Raw genomic sequence first — 16502 nt, 5'->3', positions numbered from 1 at the left:
TGTATACAGTACACACACACACACACACGTTACGTTTTATATATAAAATTGTCTGTTTCAAGCAAGCAAACGTCAATACTGAAATCACTCTCTAAATTCACTGACATTTTTTCCACACTCTTGGTCACGCTGATTTTCACTCCCTTTCTCATTTATTGTAAATAAATGAGCCAGTCAGACTCTACCTTATCCACAGTGACTGAGAATATACCTTCTTAGTGAGACTGAAACACCCTCCACCCGGTAGACCCCCCTCACCTCCAGTAGACTGTCCCCCACCAGAGACACCAGTAGCTGGCGCCCGTTGCGTTGGCGTACCAGCGCCGCGTTCTCCGAGGCGTACATGCAGGTGAAGTCGAACATGGCCACGTCGGGCTGGCCGTAGTGGTTGATGGCAAAGTCCAGCGTGGGCAGCTGGTGGTTGGTGGAGAAGTCTGCGGCCTCGCGGGCGTAAGATAGCAGAGCTGCCTGGTCCACGTTAGCCCTGGAAAGCAGCATCTCTGTGTCCGCATAATCCTGGAGACATGAAGAAGTGAAGACGGCTCAGATGACGAGAGGAAGGGAGAGACACTAATAAGAGACTGTCACGCACAGAGAATGAGGCATGACATCGGTGCAGTGGTATTTGGAAAATATGATATTTCCCACAGGAGGTTAGCCTGCACCACCAAAGCAGAACTTTGATTCCGAATCAAGTCAATAACATTCGAAAGTTATATTGAATTGAATAACTTTTGGCCTGTTTGCAATGTCTCCAAAAAAAGGTATTTTAATTCCCAATATAAAAATCTAAACACCCCCATAGTCAATTATACTTTACTGTCTCCAATATGTCGCATCAAATGAAGGCAAGCTCTAAATGGACTGTTCTTTGAAAGAGACCGGTGAGAGGCACATTCTTTTCCTTTGACTTTCCCTGGCTAGGCTGGCTCTGGCAGTGTCAGGCCGGCTGACTGGTGAGCCGGATGGGTGGAGGGGAGGTGAAGGGTGGAGCATTTGGAAGATCTGAGAGAGTGACTTTCTATTTCACGGTGCTAGGGGGAACAGTGTGGACCCGACCCACCGCACCCCTGGCTGCCCCCCCCCCCCCCCATTTATTTAAATGGAGCATAAAAAAGGGACTATGGAGTGATTTCCATTGATATGAAAGGACCGTGACTGGAAGCAAGTCATCTTTTAGGAAACTTATCTGTGGGCTAGGATACATACCGGTACATCAAATCACTGAAAACTCAACGGTTTGTTATGGTCCTAATCACGGAATGACATATAGAACCCCTATTCCTTCAATAGGATATCTGTGGGCCTAGTCGGTACAGATTTGTCATGTAACTTCTAATGTGTATGACCTTTTATTGTGGCATAAACACAACCGGTCATGATGTGGTCATCTGATTGTCAAACAATAACTTCAAAGTTCTCCTTTACTAAGCCACCTGCTCCCGTTCATCTACCGGCATCATATTCCAGCCTCCGAACACAGTGATGAATAGAAAGAGACATCTGTTACACAGAACACCACAAAGTGTCATCGGGGCCAGGATTTATGGGTCCGCTGTTGTCTGTGCGCGTCTCGGTGTCATCTTTTGCCACGTTCACGTGCTAGTCAGAAACCTGACATTTCCCGACATTTTAACTGGTTGTAGCTGTGCCGTGTTCAACCAGTTAGCAAGTCGAACGATTCGGAGTTCCTTAGTTCCGACTAGCACGTAAACGCGGCATCTGCCTTGGCAAAATGTCATTGTCCCCGTCGAACCACATTGCATTTTGGAGCATAGGAAATACCACCCGTTTTCATTATTGTGATAGGCTCATGTTTTGCCGGTACGGTGTACCCCCAATATTTATTTTGCCGGGATGCCGTACCGGGCCGCCTTACTTTCACCCTTGATCATGTCCCCGCTCAGCCTGCAGCCTGGCCCAACTCATCAGGATCAGATTCATTAGTGCACACTGTAGCAAAACCTTTGCAACGGAAAAGGAAAACAGTTTGTTATTGGACAAGTTCAGGTAGTCCCTCCCTGTTCCAGTCCATTTTCTTCCCTTTGGTGCCTAATGAATACGACCCAGCACTGGACCTACAGAGCCTGTTCAGCCATTCAACCTCCTACTGTACTGGCCCGATGACCGCTGATTAAAACTCACATTCGGTGCCAATCCGATTATCAAAAGGGTTAGCATTCCCAATTACTCAAATGCCTTCATAACGAGTGTTTGATTGGGTCTGTGAAATATTACCAAACCCTTTTTTCCCTCCACAAAGTAAGATCGAAATACAGCGGCAACTTTTACTGGAACATGAAAGCTGAACTTCTAAAAGAGGTCCTGATGTCCTAAAAGCTAGAGTGACTGCCCACTCTAGTCAAAGGAAACGGCAGTGTTATGAAGTGTGGGGACACAAACTCTCATTAAGTGTGGTTGAGCTGGCGGTTTGTTCCTGGTACAGTTTTGGCTTGGTCTGGCCATTAGGCAGGGACACAGGCACACAGAGACGGAAAGTGACTGAGTGAGTGTACAGTTCTGAATGTGTGTGCATGCATGTGTACGAGAGAGACATCTCCAGACGTGTCTCTCTCTCACCCTCTGATCACTCACATGCAGAATGACTCCCTTCTCCAGCAGGCTCTGTTTCTTGGCAGTCATGACAAAGTAGTGTGTGTCATCCTTGTAGTAGACAATGTTTTCCAGGTCAATTCCTATCAAATCAATAGAAAGAGAGAATTTTGTGATTTATTTTTGGTAAACCAATGTATTTTCTACAGTTGCTCCTATGGCTCCTCCATTGACAGTCTCTCTGGTTGTCTTTGTTAGAGGAATGGTGGACAATGAACCCGAATACCCAACCCGGGACCCGAGTGGGTCCGGCTCCAAAATTCTAACTTTTCCCTTGGGTCTGGGGTCGGGTACTGTTTGATTGTTATCGGATCTCAGGTCCATGTAACTACAGCTGATAAACGAGAGGACCCGAATGGACCTGGCGGCTCTGCATAGCTTATAGCATATTTATTTTATGCTACTAAGGTGCATTTATTGACTTATAGAAGGCCTAGCCAACATATAAATATCTATTTGTTAAGCAGAAGAGCAACTTGGCTGATAATGTTTTTTTGTCACTCTGGTCCAATCGGGTCGAGGACTTCTCTCTAACCCATGGATAAACCATGCAGATAGGAACTGACAGGCTCTCAGAAAACACATGTGTATCACCTAAATCCATACACTCCTAATATATAACAATCTGTCAAATGTTACTTAGAGCCTACAGCTGTAATGCTTAATAACTTGTTATAAGCACCTATGAGCCTTTATAATGTCTCATAACGACAGTTATTACATGTCGTCTCCCTATGGAGCAATAACTGACCCGTGGCTTCCCGGAGGTCCTGGAAAAACTTCTGATTGAAGATGAAGGCCACTCCGCTGATCTCCTCCACCTTGGCCTCGGCTGTGGTGTTCCTGTTGATGAAGTTGGCTGTAATGGCGATGGCCAGCTTGCCCCGGAACTCCTTCCTCCTGAACCCTGTAGGGGAGAGAGGCGGGGGTCAAGGGTTCATTATGTAGACAGTGAATGAGTCAGGGGTCAGGCGTCGAGAGAACAAATGAGCCACGTTAACAGTTGCCTTGTATTACAAACTCACGTTTGTAAAAGAGAAGAGAACAGGACAACAACAAAAAGGTTGCACCTGTTAGGCTTTGATGCACACCATCAGTGTCTGTTCGATCAATATAACCAGCCATTCTTTTAACCATCTCATGTAAGACTGCAGGCTGAGAACGATCATTGCATGCAGTGACTACTGGAAGCAGTTTCCCTCAGGGCTAGATGGGTCACAGCAGTCCACACACTACAGGGCACCCAGAGGGCTGTTAGCTCATACAGGAAACAGACAGCCAATTCACCCGTTCATGAGTGCTCTCTAAAGACGGATGGAGTGAAGGAGGGCACAACATGTGCACAACAAAGCAGCAGGAAAAGTGGAGGGCGAGAGGGAGAGAGAGGGGGGGGAGAGAGGAGTGGGGAGAGGGAGAGAGAGGGGGGGAGAGGGAGAGAGAGGGGGGGATAGGGAGAGAGAGGGGGAGAGAGAGGGGGAGGGGAGAGAGAGAGAGAGAGGGGAGGGGAGAGAGAGAGAGGGGAGGGGAGAGAGAGAGAGAGGGGAGGGAGAGAGAGAGAGAGGGGAGGGGAGAGAGAGAGAGAGAGAGAGGGAGAGAGAGGGGAGAGAGAGGGGGGGGAGAGAGGGGGGGGAGAGAGGGGGGAGAGAGGGGGAGAGAGGGGAGAGAGAGAGGGGAGAGAGAGAGAGGGGAGAGAGAGAGGGGAGAGAGAGAGGGGAGAGAGAGGGGGAGAGAGGGGGGGTTAGAGATGGGGGGGTTAGAGATGGGGGGGAGCAAGAGAGAGAAAGAGGGGTCGGACTCGTAAACGAACCACAGCTGTGTTTTTGAGGGCTTCAGCTCGCATAGTGTTTTACACAACTCATTTTAAAACACATCTGTTACTTTGTTGCTTTCTACCTGCCAGCGTGTTTCTCCTCCCATCTGCCCCAATGATGACATCAAACTCCAACTCGTTGACTGGGTGTGTCCTGGGGAGGACCTCAGCCCTCCACCCTATCCCTGCAGAAACACAACACAGGGAAATACACAAGACGTGTAACTGTGTCTTATTTAACATACGACTTGACTTCACTGACAGCAATGGGAATATTTTCCAATAGAGACCACTCCGTTAGCACTGTCACATACAGTAACATATGGCCCTTCCTTATCCCCTTAATGTCTGGCTATAGAGAAGTCGTGTCTTGTGACGCCTCTTAACGCAGTTCCATAACACATCTCTTACTCTCGTTCTCCTGGTCCTCGGGGGGCTCGATGAGACCCTTGAACTCCGCGTTGACGTGGATCTCGATGCCCAGGAGCAGGGCCACCTTCAGCAGCATCAGCTGGAGCTGCCGGATACCTGCACAGAGAGTCAGACTAGATTAGAGGAGAACGTCAAACAAGTACTATTTATTAGATTGGACGACCGAAAAGACTGCAACGTCACAGCTGATCCATGGTCCTGGCAAGCACCAGAACTATTCTCTTCATAGATCATATTAGATCACAAAGCAAACCGTGAAAGCAGTTCAACCGTTTGATAAAAGATGGAAATCTTTTAAGAGGAAATGGCCGTAGTCTTATCCACTTACTGATATGGTCGATGGCTCCGGCACAGAACTTTCCGTAGAACTTTTTGGCCCCGAGGCCTCGGAGGTCCTGGATGGTGAAGGGCCACAGGTGCAGCACGTTGTTCCTGGAGAAGGCATCCCTCTTCTCCAGCAGCACCACCTTGGCGCCCAGGAAGCCCAGCTCGATGGCCGTCCGCAGGCCACATGGTCCTGCCCCGATGATCAAACACTGTGGAGGGGGGAGCATGCCGTATCTCATATACAAGAGTGGGCTGATATTACCATAAAGTTCAGTTGCCGATATACTGTTAATCGCAAAATATAATTTAAATCGCAATATTAAACAAGGGAAAATAGACAACATGAATATGTGGATATCGCACTACCCTATTATATAGAAAAATAACTCTCTATATACAGAAATAATACTCTCTGAGGTACTTTGAACAAGGATATGAGACAAGTTACATCATCACATACCTTAGAGTTGGTACATGCACGTCCTTTCTTGTACTCCTTCTGGCCGGCCCGCTTGTCAAGCTTAGCCCAGAGTGCCTTGGCCTTCCAGTAGTTGAGACGGGACTTAAGCTTGTGGTAGAAGACCCGGTACTCACAGGGCTTGAGCTCCAGATGGTCACAGAGCTCCTGGAAGGCCTTGAGCGTGACCTTGCAAGTGGAGGCCTGGACGAAGCGGTCAAACAGGATGTGGGCCGGGTTCACCCTCTCCCCTGTGGTGGTGAAGCCTCCCAGGTCCCCCATGGTCCCCATGGACCTCCCCCCCAGTTGGGGGCCTCTGGGGGTCTCTGGTCAGGGCCCAGCCCCTGGCTCTATCACACACTCTGCTCCGGTGAAGTCTATCTCCCTGTCTCAGGGATCCTCATTCTGTCAGGGAGAAAGATGAGAAGCGTAGTGAGTTATGAGAATGTTCGCATATTTCACAAGTTTATCATGACGCATTACCGAGTTTGATTTGGAACGTCCTTGAATGATCTTCCTTAAACAACTTGTTAGAAAGACCTCTGGCTACAGTGTAGACCAGTGACGTGTAGCCAGTGCTAACTCTGTAATAATCTAATTTTTAAAAGCTGCTGTGAAAAGACAAATCTAAAAATGTTATTATAATGAAAGAAAATATATTGATATCTAATGTTAGTTTCTGAATGATTCTGGTGGCTGTTATGCTCAAAATCTCAACATTTTCTAAAACTGCAACAAAACCTCCCGAATAATAGGGTATTCATGAATAAAGGTCAAATCTATGTTTAAAAATTCATGACTTTCTTTCCATCCATTTGAATCCATTAAAATCCTTGACGTGCGCGGCCTTCATTCGTCCAGTCACTGTAATGGACAGGTTCTGCATTTCGCATGTCTACATTATTTGGTGCTGAACAAAGATTGCTAGCATCCCTGAACTGCTAGATTTCTAGCAAAAACAACTTGACGTACGGACACTACCTTCATACTGCACCTCAAACAACTTTCCAAGTTGGAATAATCATGGAGGTTTCGAATAGTGGAACATCAACTATAATGAACGTTAAGACCAGACAAGGGCAGCATACAGCACGTGACTATATTCATGACAGGCAAGGCAACCACCATCTCCCTCGCTGTCGGGCAGGCGAACAGCGAGTACTGGACTGTCCACTTGTGGGAAACATTTCAACATGTACTTTGTCGACATATTGGGAACGGGGCTTCTCCGCCACTCAGTGCGGGCCCGAGCCTTGGCTTCTACAAGATGGATGCGACTAAATGTGTGTGTAATAATATCACACGTAATATTATTGTGTGTGTGCACGCCGCGCATTGGAAGAATTGTAAATCCTCCATGTTGCAAATTATTCCGAATAAATGTGTCCATATATTGGTCTTTTAGTACCACACCTATGAGTTGTTACTCTGCACGCTACAACGGGTCTATGGCTGAGCTGAGTCGAGCAGTGTGTTATTTGGTCGCTTGTGTATCTCGACTACATTGGTATTTACATTTGGTGAAAATGTTTGTACAGTTAATGTTAATAGCCTATGTCACAATGGTTGTCGGTTTTATAATAAACCTGGGCTTCATCGAGGTTTATTTGATTAAATCTGGCTTTGATAATAGCCAGTTCCTACCCAGCCACCGACCTCACCACACGTCACTGGTGCAGCCTATCCCCTATGTTGTTTTATTGACAGTCTTGAAGAAGTGATCCAACAGAATCCAATGGGATATCATATCCGCTGCATCAACAACAGGAAATTCATAGATTAGCCGAATCAGCTATAAACGCCAGAACATCAAGCACAACAAAATATCCAAGCGCTGATTGTGTACCGCAATTCAATTCCATTGATGAATCCATAATCGCACAGATATGCAAGGATGAAGAGAAAGCATGAGACAATGTAATCAGGTCAGCAGTGAATGACAGGCAACAGCCTCTATACTGTACTGCGTGTGATCCAACCATTTTTGCAGAGCAATGGGTATATTGTGATGTGCCCGGTTCGCATAAAAATCCCCAGAGGCAACAGGGAAGAGAGCTGACGTCCCTGGTTAGAAGTTGGAGCAGGGTTCACAATTATGTTCACAGATAGTGCTTCGGTAGGCAGTAGGATGGATCACATTTCAGACCAATCTGACCACTGGACAACTAATACATGTGTTAACCTCCTGAATGGCAAATTGCTTTGTGAAGGGCACAGTAAGAGTTTTAATGTCTCAGTTCGAAATGATCGTTGACTATTATACAATGTGGTGATAGTTGCGCATTAAGAGTGATACACACTTCACATAGGCCTATATCAATGTTGTGTTGAATGTGTCACGGAAGGCTATTAGCTACTGATATAAAACGAGGAAGACACATTTACTGAGATACCGTTAAAGCGCTTTGGACTGTATCGGTTGTCTGAGAGGTCAGTGTGGCAGACTGCAGTGGGTATGATGTCTCTCAATCCTTTGATCCACACAGCAGGGATCTAAGTCGTCAGATCATATTCCAGGACAGAGCTTGCAGGCAGGAGTGGACAGAGACTGGACACTGACCTAGAGCCTTTAAGTGTCCAACTTCCCAGTGAGGGGACGGATGTGACAAATTCATCAGAATTAGGCTAGCCCATATAATTCTAGAATTCAAAACCTTTTCAACAATAATATGAACCGCCATAGTTCATTCTTTAGCAGATCTAGAGTAAAGTCCTGCATCTGGTCAGATATCCACGGTTCCCCACAGTTGACCCGCAAAAAATGAATAACATTTTAACCCGTGGGTCAACTCCCGGTTTAGAACAATTATATTGAGTGTCGGAAACATTTTAAATCAATCAATCATATTCATTTTTACAAATCCAGGAACTTGTTGTGTTGGGAATTCCATTCTGTGGGAAGCGAGGCAGATATGTAGGCTACCAGCCACGAATGCAGTGGATCAGGGAACTGTCCGTTATTTGTGTGGTGCTGAAACTTATGGTTTCATCCCCCCCACGTGAAAATATGTTGCCAAGTGAATTTCCCTGGCTAGCCTAGCTCATGTGAAAATGGCTAACGTAGGCCTAACCGGAAAAATAAAAAGGTTATGAACAACAGGGCTTTCTCCTATAGAGCTCCATTTTTATGGAACGGTCTGCCTACCCATGTCAGAGACGTAAACTCGGTCTCAACCTTTAAGTCTCTACTGAAGACTCATCTCTTCAGTGGGTCATATGATTGAGTGTAGTCTGGCCCAGGAGTGGGAGGGTGAACGGAAAGGCTCTGGAGCAACGAACCGCCCTTGCTGTCTCTGCCTGGCCGGTTCCCCTCTTTCCACTGGGATTCTCTGCCTCTAACCCTATTACAGGGGCTGAGTCACTGGCTTTACTGGGGCTCTCTCATGCCGTCCCTGGAGGGGGTGCGTCACCTGAGTGGGTTGAGTCACTGATGTGGTCATCCTGTCTGGGTTGCCCCCCCCCCCCCTTGGGTTGTGCCGTGGCGGAGGTCTTTGTGGGCTATACTCAGCCTTGTCTCAGGATGGTAAGTTGGTGGTTGAAGATATCCCTCTAGGGGTGTGGGGGCTGTGCTTTGGCAAAGTGGGTGGGGTTATATCCTTCCTGTTTGGCCCTGTCCGGGGGTGTCCTCGGAGTGGGCCACAGTGTCTCCTGACCCCTCCTGTCTCAGCCTCCAGTATTTATGCTGCAGTAGTTTATGTGTCGGGGGGCTAGGGTCAGTTTGTTATATCTGGAGTACTTCTCCTGTCCTATTCGGTGTCCTGTGTGAATCTAAGTGTGCGTTCTCTAATTCTCTCCTTCTCTCTTTCTCTCTCTCGGAGGACCTGAGCCCTAGGACCATGCCCCAGGACTACCTGACATGATGACTCCTTGCTGTCCCCAGTCCACCTGGCTGTGCTGCTGCTCCAGTTTCAACTGTTCTGCCTTATTATTATTCGACCATGCTGGTCATTTATGAACATTTGAACATCTTGGCCATGTTCTGTTATAATCTCCACCCGGCACAGCCAGAAGAGGACTGGCCATCCCACATATGCTCTCTCTAATTCTCTCTTTCTTTCTCTCTCTCGGAGGACCTGAGCCCTAGGACCATGCCCCAGGAATACCTGACATGATGACTCCTTGCTGTCCCCAGTCCACCTGACTGTGCTGCTGCTCCAGTTTCAACTGTTCTGCCTTATTATTATTCGACCATGCTGGTCATTTATGAACATTTGAACATCTTGACCATGTTTTGTTATAATCTCCACCCGGCACAGCCAGATGAGGACTGGCCACCCCACATAGCTTGGTTCCTCTAGGTTTCTTCCTAGGTTTTGGCCTTTCTAGGGAGTTTTTCCTAGCCACCGTGCTTCTACACCTGCATTGCTTGCTGTTTGGGGTTTTAGGCTGGGTTTCTGTACAGCACTTTGAGATATCAGCTGATGTACGAAGGGCTATATAAATACATTTGATTTGATTTGAACACCATCTAGGAAACAGGTGCTGTGTGAGTGAAATCCCCAGTTTGGTTTGGAAGGTTTTCGGAGTCATTGTAGACAAAAACCTGGTAGATGGATACACCTGCTTGCACTATTTGCAGGTTGTATGTTTACGATAGGCTAATTCAGTTTATTATCAGTTAATTATTCAGGCTTTCGTTCACTTAAACCATATGCAGAGCAGGCCATATCAAGTTTAAATTGGTGCAGCTGGTAATAGTTTGAGTATAGCCTACTAAATAAATGTATTTTTACAGCCTATATTCAATGCTGGAAATTGTTAATTTAACTTTGGATTAAAACTATACTGAACAAAATATAAACGCAACATGGAACAATTTTACTGAGTTACAGTTCATATAAGACCCTAATTCATTAGGCCGTAATCTATGGATTTCACATGATTTGGCAGGGGCCTGGCTCCCACTGGGGAGGCCCAGCCAATCAGAATGAGTTTTTCATCACAAAAGGGCTTTATTACAGACAGAAATACTACTTAGTTTCATCAGCTGTCCGGGTGGCTGGTCTCAGACGATCCCACAGGTGAAGAAGCTGGATGTGGAGGTCCTGGGCTGGCATGTTTACACAATATTTGCAGTTGTAAGGACGGTTGGAATGACTGCCAAGTTCTCTAAAATGATGTTGGAGGCAGCTTATAGTAGAGAAATTAACATTCAATTCTCTGGCAACATCTCTGGTGGACATTCCTGCAGTCCGCATGTAAATTGCACCCTCCCTCAAAACTTGAGACAACTGTGGCTGCTAGCGTTATGAAGCAATAACGAAATTAACTTCTCTAGGGTAGGGGGCAGCATTTGGAATTTTGGATGAAAAGCGTGCCCAAATTAAACTGCCTTCTACTCAGGCCCAGAAGATAGGATATGCATATAATTGGTAGATTTGGATAGAAAACACTAAAATTTTCAAAATTGTTAAAATAGTGTCCGAGTATAACAGAACTGATTTGGCAGGCGAAAACCTGAGAAAAATCCATTCAGGAAGAAGGATTTTGGTTGTTGTTGTAGTTTGATTCAATGCCATTGCAGTATCCATTTACTTAGGACTCAAATGGCAGTTCCTATGCCTTCCAGTAGATGTCAACAGTCTTTAGAAATGGTTTCAGGCTTGTATTCCGAAAAATTAGGGAGTAAGAGCAGTCTGAATGAGTGGACCCTGACGTGTCACAGAGCTTTTTCATGCGCGCGACCGAGAGAGTGCCTTTCTTGTTTACCTTTTATATTGACGTTTTATATTGACTAAATATTATCGATTATTTGGGCTAAAAACAACCTGAGGATTGATTATGAACATCGTTTGAAATGTTTCTACGAACTTTACGGATACTATTCTGATTTTTTGTCTGCCTGTTGTGACTGCGTTTGAGCCTGTGGATTACTGAAGAAAACGTGCAAACAAAACGGAGGTTTTTAGATATAAAGAGACTTTATCAAACAAAAGGAACATTTATTGAATAAATGAATGTCTTCCGAGTGCAACCATATGAAGATCATCAAAGGTAAGTGATTAATTGTATCTCTATTTCTGACTTGTAACTCTTGTACTTGGCTGGTTACTGTTTGTAATGATTTGTCTGCTGGGCTATGTTCTCAAATAATTGCAAGGTATGCTTTCGCCGTAAAGCATTTTTGAAATCTGACACCGTGGTTGGATTCACAAGAATGTGAAATAGTTGTATCTTTTCTGAATTATTATAATGAGTATTTCTGTATTTGAATTTGGCGCTTTGCAATCTCACTGGATGCTAGCGTCCCACATACCCTAGAGAGGTTTTAACACGGAATCCGTTGATACACACCGAAAGCCGGGACTCCACAGATCATGAGGATATCATATTTGTCTGCCTGTGACCTACCATTATTGACCTCCAGGACCAAGAGTCAAAATTTTTATTTTACACGTTTTCACCAAACCTCTTACAAGGTAAGCTTCGATTTGGCCTGTGTTTGAGCTATAGCTACATGGGGATATCAAATGAATCCTTAGGTTGGTAGAAACAAATCTAGCCTATTGCCAATGTTATCTGATGATGTATGACTTAATGGCAACATCGAATGTCCCCCGAGTGACTATATCTTTGCGCATCAACAAAATATGACGTCGCCTGCTTAGTTTTTTTATAAGTGGTCTGCTTTTTGTGCTTTGGATTTAGTTGACATAGGCCTGTGTAACAAGTCATTTCAATGTTCTATAATTTCAAAGTAGTTATTTCCTTGTAAGTTTCATCCTTGTATCTTTGTAGAGGCCACTACACTCATGGCCATTGTTTATTTGAGTTGCTCACCTCTGCCTGTGTCTCCAAATTGTTACTGTTTGCATTGTGTGTGTGTGTGTGTGTGTGTGTGTGTGTGTGTGTTTCACACCTTCCATGTGAGTAACATGACAGATAACGTTTAGGCTTGGTGTTTTTACTTCATAGTAATGTCGTTTTGTAAATTTAGTCAACTGTAATTGTGTCTTACAACAATATATCCCTTTATTTGAGCAACCTCACAACCATCACAAGATCCCCCCACTCAAGCTGAACGCCACAATCCAACACACATGACAAAAGGAAGAACTGCAGCATTGCTCAAAACACAGGGGGGGAAAGGGGGAAATGCCAGACCTTCTGTCCGGTCGCTTTTTGTTTCCTGACAGAGAGGGACTGCTTCAAAGACTCATCACGACATGCACAAGCGATGGGGAAAGTGAAATCTAATCATCTACACCTGGGATGTAAAACCAACACCATTCGTAAATAGTTCAGCTTGTTTCTATTTTTGCACCTTCTTTAGTGAAGGACATGTGTGTAACCAAGTTTGTTTGATCAGACATGATTTTGTTTTTTTAAATGTATGTGTAAATATATATATATATTGCTTTTATTTTGTTTTTGTAAACAGTTCATTTGTATGTAGGCCCAAGACATTGGACATGCCTAGGCTAAACGTTCAGGCACTTTGGAGAGTTTGAAAAAACACAGCACCACAATGTTTGAGAGGGGTTGGTGTTGTAGAAATGTAGTTTTTATAGTGAATAATAACTTTTAGGCACATCCAGTGTGCAAAAACGGTGCAATTACCACATTCAGACACTTTGGAGAGGTTGAAAGGACACTGAATTTCCCATAACACCACCACAATGTTTGAGTGAGGTTGATATGGTAAAAATTGTGTTTTTATACTGAACAAATAGCATTTAGGGATTGCAAATATGTAATAGCACTGTAATTATCTAATTTACAGACATATGCCACTTCGGAGAGGTTTAGGGACACTTGGAAATGTTCCGTGACCAAACGTGACACCACTTACTACAACATCTGCTCATTTCTAGTTGTTAGATCTATCAAAACCATATTGTTTTCTGATATTAATCACGTGGAAGCCATCTGATGTGTTTTCAGCTCTGGGCATCAATAATTCACTTATAGCTTGTCAATGAAAGACGGTTATTTTGTGTGTGCTTGATCTTGTGTGTTCTGAACTATGTAACTCCTATCTATCTTCTGATCATTTCCTCATATTCGCCCAGATGTCTTCTTTCCAAATATATGTCAGAATCATGTAATTACACATGAATAGCAGTTACTTTTGGGTATGTCTTTTTAGGCGGAAATCTACATTTTGCCATTACATTTAAGAGGTTTATCAGCTTCTTGATATGCCATGCTCATAACAGGGATATAAACAAATTTGTGCACACCATTTGAGAGAAATAAGATTTTTGTGCTTTTCAGGTTTTATACATTTCAAATACCCTCACGAATGCATGGAAGGGGATCTGAAGAGCACTGGATTTGACACAATAGCTTTTGTGAAGGGGCATTTTTCGAACATTTGCTAGAAATCTGTATGCTACCCAGCCAGCATAGATGTTATCTGCATATGAGAGTTTATGTAACATTTATGGGATCTTTTTATTTCAGTTAATAAAACACTGGACCAACACTTTACATGTTGCGTGTTATATTTTTGTTAAATGTTTCACACCCTGCCAACTCCTCACCGCTGTCAAAACAACTCTCAGCTCTGGAAGTGCAGCGCCTGCAGAGGGGGCCTCTCCACAATGGCCCACATATCCCTTTCCCTGGACACCACCACCTACATGTTTCCACTCTCCCTAAATACCTCAAAGGTCTCCTTGAGAAGGCCGTCTGCAGCTGTGTTGTTCAGTCTGTGTGGGTTCCCCATCTGGTGTACACTACCTACAGCCACCTGCAGGTGGTCTGGTTCAGTTCCTCCCTGTACCTTGGATAACCTCTGAAATACACCGGCAGCGGACAGGAACACACTACAGTAACTATGAACCAGGCTCCTCCTCTGGGATCCTCTGTTCATACAAGGTGTATGTTTCCTAACACTGAAAGTAGTGGAACACCTCAGGAGTTACAGTCCTCAACTTCCAAAATGACATTTCTGTGTGCCTCTTACTGCCCTATATGGTCTCATCTAAGAACAGTGGGTCAGAATCAGACTTTTAAAAAGGGACATTTCCAAAAATGTCAACTTCATATTCACCATCTCCAGCACCACCCCAACATATGTGGAAATAATTTCTAAGTTTTGTAGTAAAAAATAAAGAGGAAGATAAGTGTTTCCAATGCCTAGTCATAATTGGTTAAAATAACATGATTCACACCAATGATGTCATTGGAAACACTTATCTTCCTCTCTCTTGTTTTACTACAAAACAGAAACGCACTATTTCCACATATGTTGATGTTGGGATGGTGCTGGAGATGGCGAATATGACGTTGAATAATGGTGTTAAGCAGCACAGGACAGGGGAGGAGAGAACAGTCCCTCTAGCTACTGGAACACTTTTGAGGCCAAGGATAACCAGAAAGACAGAGAAGATGTTTCCCAGACACCATGTGGACAGAGTATCCCAGTTTCCTTTTGTTTTGGCAGGACAATAATCCCTCTTTTGAAACTGACTGGAATTGAGCAGATCCTGAAAGGTGTTCTCTCTGTGGTCATTTCCACACTGACTGTTCATAGGGACTGAAGGATTTACTCTCAAGGTCCTGAAAACCCAAACTGCTAGATCCTAGTGTGGAGGGAAGGACACGTCATAATGGGGGAGCATCAATGGAGCAAAGAGCATTTCACCAGAATCACAGCCCCATGGCACACTTCGCCTCACTTCTAATGAAGCTATAAACATTTGGCGGTGGCGGTTGGCCGGGTGATTCAAACCAGACAGTCAACACAGGATGTGCCATGTCACCGGTGCGCCGTATGCTAATGTTCCAGTTCCCATGTGAAACGCTACACTGCACTGCCATGCCTGGCCATTTCCAGACCAGATAAGACTATACAATTATAGGCTAGAGTAATGTGGATACTCATATTACCCACGCAAAAGGAAATACTGTGCAATGTACATACAGTAGGTATAAATTCTCAGGACATTAAGAAAACACTATCAAGTCTCAGTGGCGGAAACTTAACTTCACGGCACTGTTTACTAAATGGGAGAAGGGCATTCACATTAAAGAAATCATGGGCATGATTAGAAATAGCTAAGTGATATCTAGAGAGAGAACGGGTGGGATGAGAGAGAAAGGAATGGGCCACTCAATGCAAACAATACATGCTTTTCCAAAGCCGAAGTCCGTAAATCAAGACGTTTCCTGTGTAGTAGGCTTATTCAGAAGGTGTCCTTATTAAGACCCCCCCGCACAGGGCTTTTATTGGGAAGAAACAAACCGAGAAGCAGCAAAACATGCATCATTCTCTGCCACACAAAGCAAATATCTAAATATATGACAGGCATTCACACACACACACACACACACACACACACACACACACGTTACAGGCTACCATGGCTATGCCCACATATGAAAATGCCCCCAACCACAGGGCACGAGTGGTCACTGTATGGTTTGATGAGCTTGAAAATGATGTAAACCATATGCTATGGCGGTCTCAGTTACCAGATCTCAACCCAATTGAACACTTATGGGAGATTCTGGAGCGCTGGCTGAGACAGTGTTTTCCATCATCAACAAAAACACCAAATTATGGAATTTCCTGTGGAAGAATGGAGTCGCATCTCTCCAATAGAGTTCCAGACACTTGTAGAACCTATGCCAAGGTGCATTGAAGCTGTTCTGGCTCGTGGTGGTCCAACACCCTATTAACACCCGGTTGGTGTTTCCTTTATTCTGGCAGTTACCTATAGCTCATACACACACACAAATGTAAGCGTTCTCTCTCACACACACGCCACACACACACACACACACAGCTTTGAGGTTGGATTATATCACTTTCTATTCTAAAACGTGTTTGAATGGAGAGGATCTTGAAGACTTAAACCCTTGTTCACACTGCAGGCCTTAATGCTCAAATCTGTTTCGTTTTTCAAATCTGTT

At 44.6% G+C, this 16502-nt stretch overlaps 1 protein-coding gene across 11 annotated transcripts in view; it reads right to left on the bottom strand.

Annotated features, from left to right (window-relative positions):
• The window catches only part of LOC139407155 (microtubule associated monooxygenase, calponin and LIM domain containing 3a), an 87748-nt gene that overhangs the window by 54567 nt on the left and 16679 nt on the right, over positions 1-16502 (bottom strand). For all 11 annotated transcript variants that reach the window (XM_071150652.1, XM_071150662.1, XM_071150680.1 and 8 more), the window contains exons 2-8: positions 5643-6044; positions 5184-5391; positions 4835-4951; positions 4507-4608; positions 3365-3520; positions 2596-2696; positions 259-516 (exon numbers count right to left, since the gene is read on the bottom strand). In XM_071150652.1, coding sequence (XP_071006753.1) covers positions 259-516; positions 2596-2696; positions 3365-3520; positions 4507-4608; positions 4835-4951; positions 5184-5391; positions 5643-5930 — 1230 coding nt within the window. In that variant the 5' untranslated portion in view covers positions 5931-6044. The remainder of the gene's footprint in view (positions 1-258; positions 517-2595; positions 2697-3364; positions 3521-4506; positions 4609-4834; positions 4952-5183; positions 5392-5642; positions 6045-16502) is intronic.

The sequence above is a fragment of the Oncorhynchus clarkii genome, chromosome 1, assembly GCF_045791955.1.
Source record: "Oncorhynchus clarkii lewisi isolate Uvic-CL-2024 chromosome 1, UVic_Ocla_1.0, whole genome shotgun sequence".
Lineage (NCBI taxonomy): Eukaryota > Metazoa > Chordata > Actinopteri > Salmoniformes > Salmonidae > Oncorhynchus > Oncorhynchus clarkii.
The sequence above is the reverse complement of the archived record's forward strand: the minus strand, read 5'-3'. Positions and strand labels throughout refer to the sequence as shown.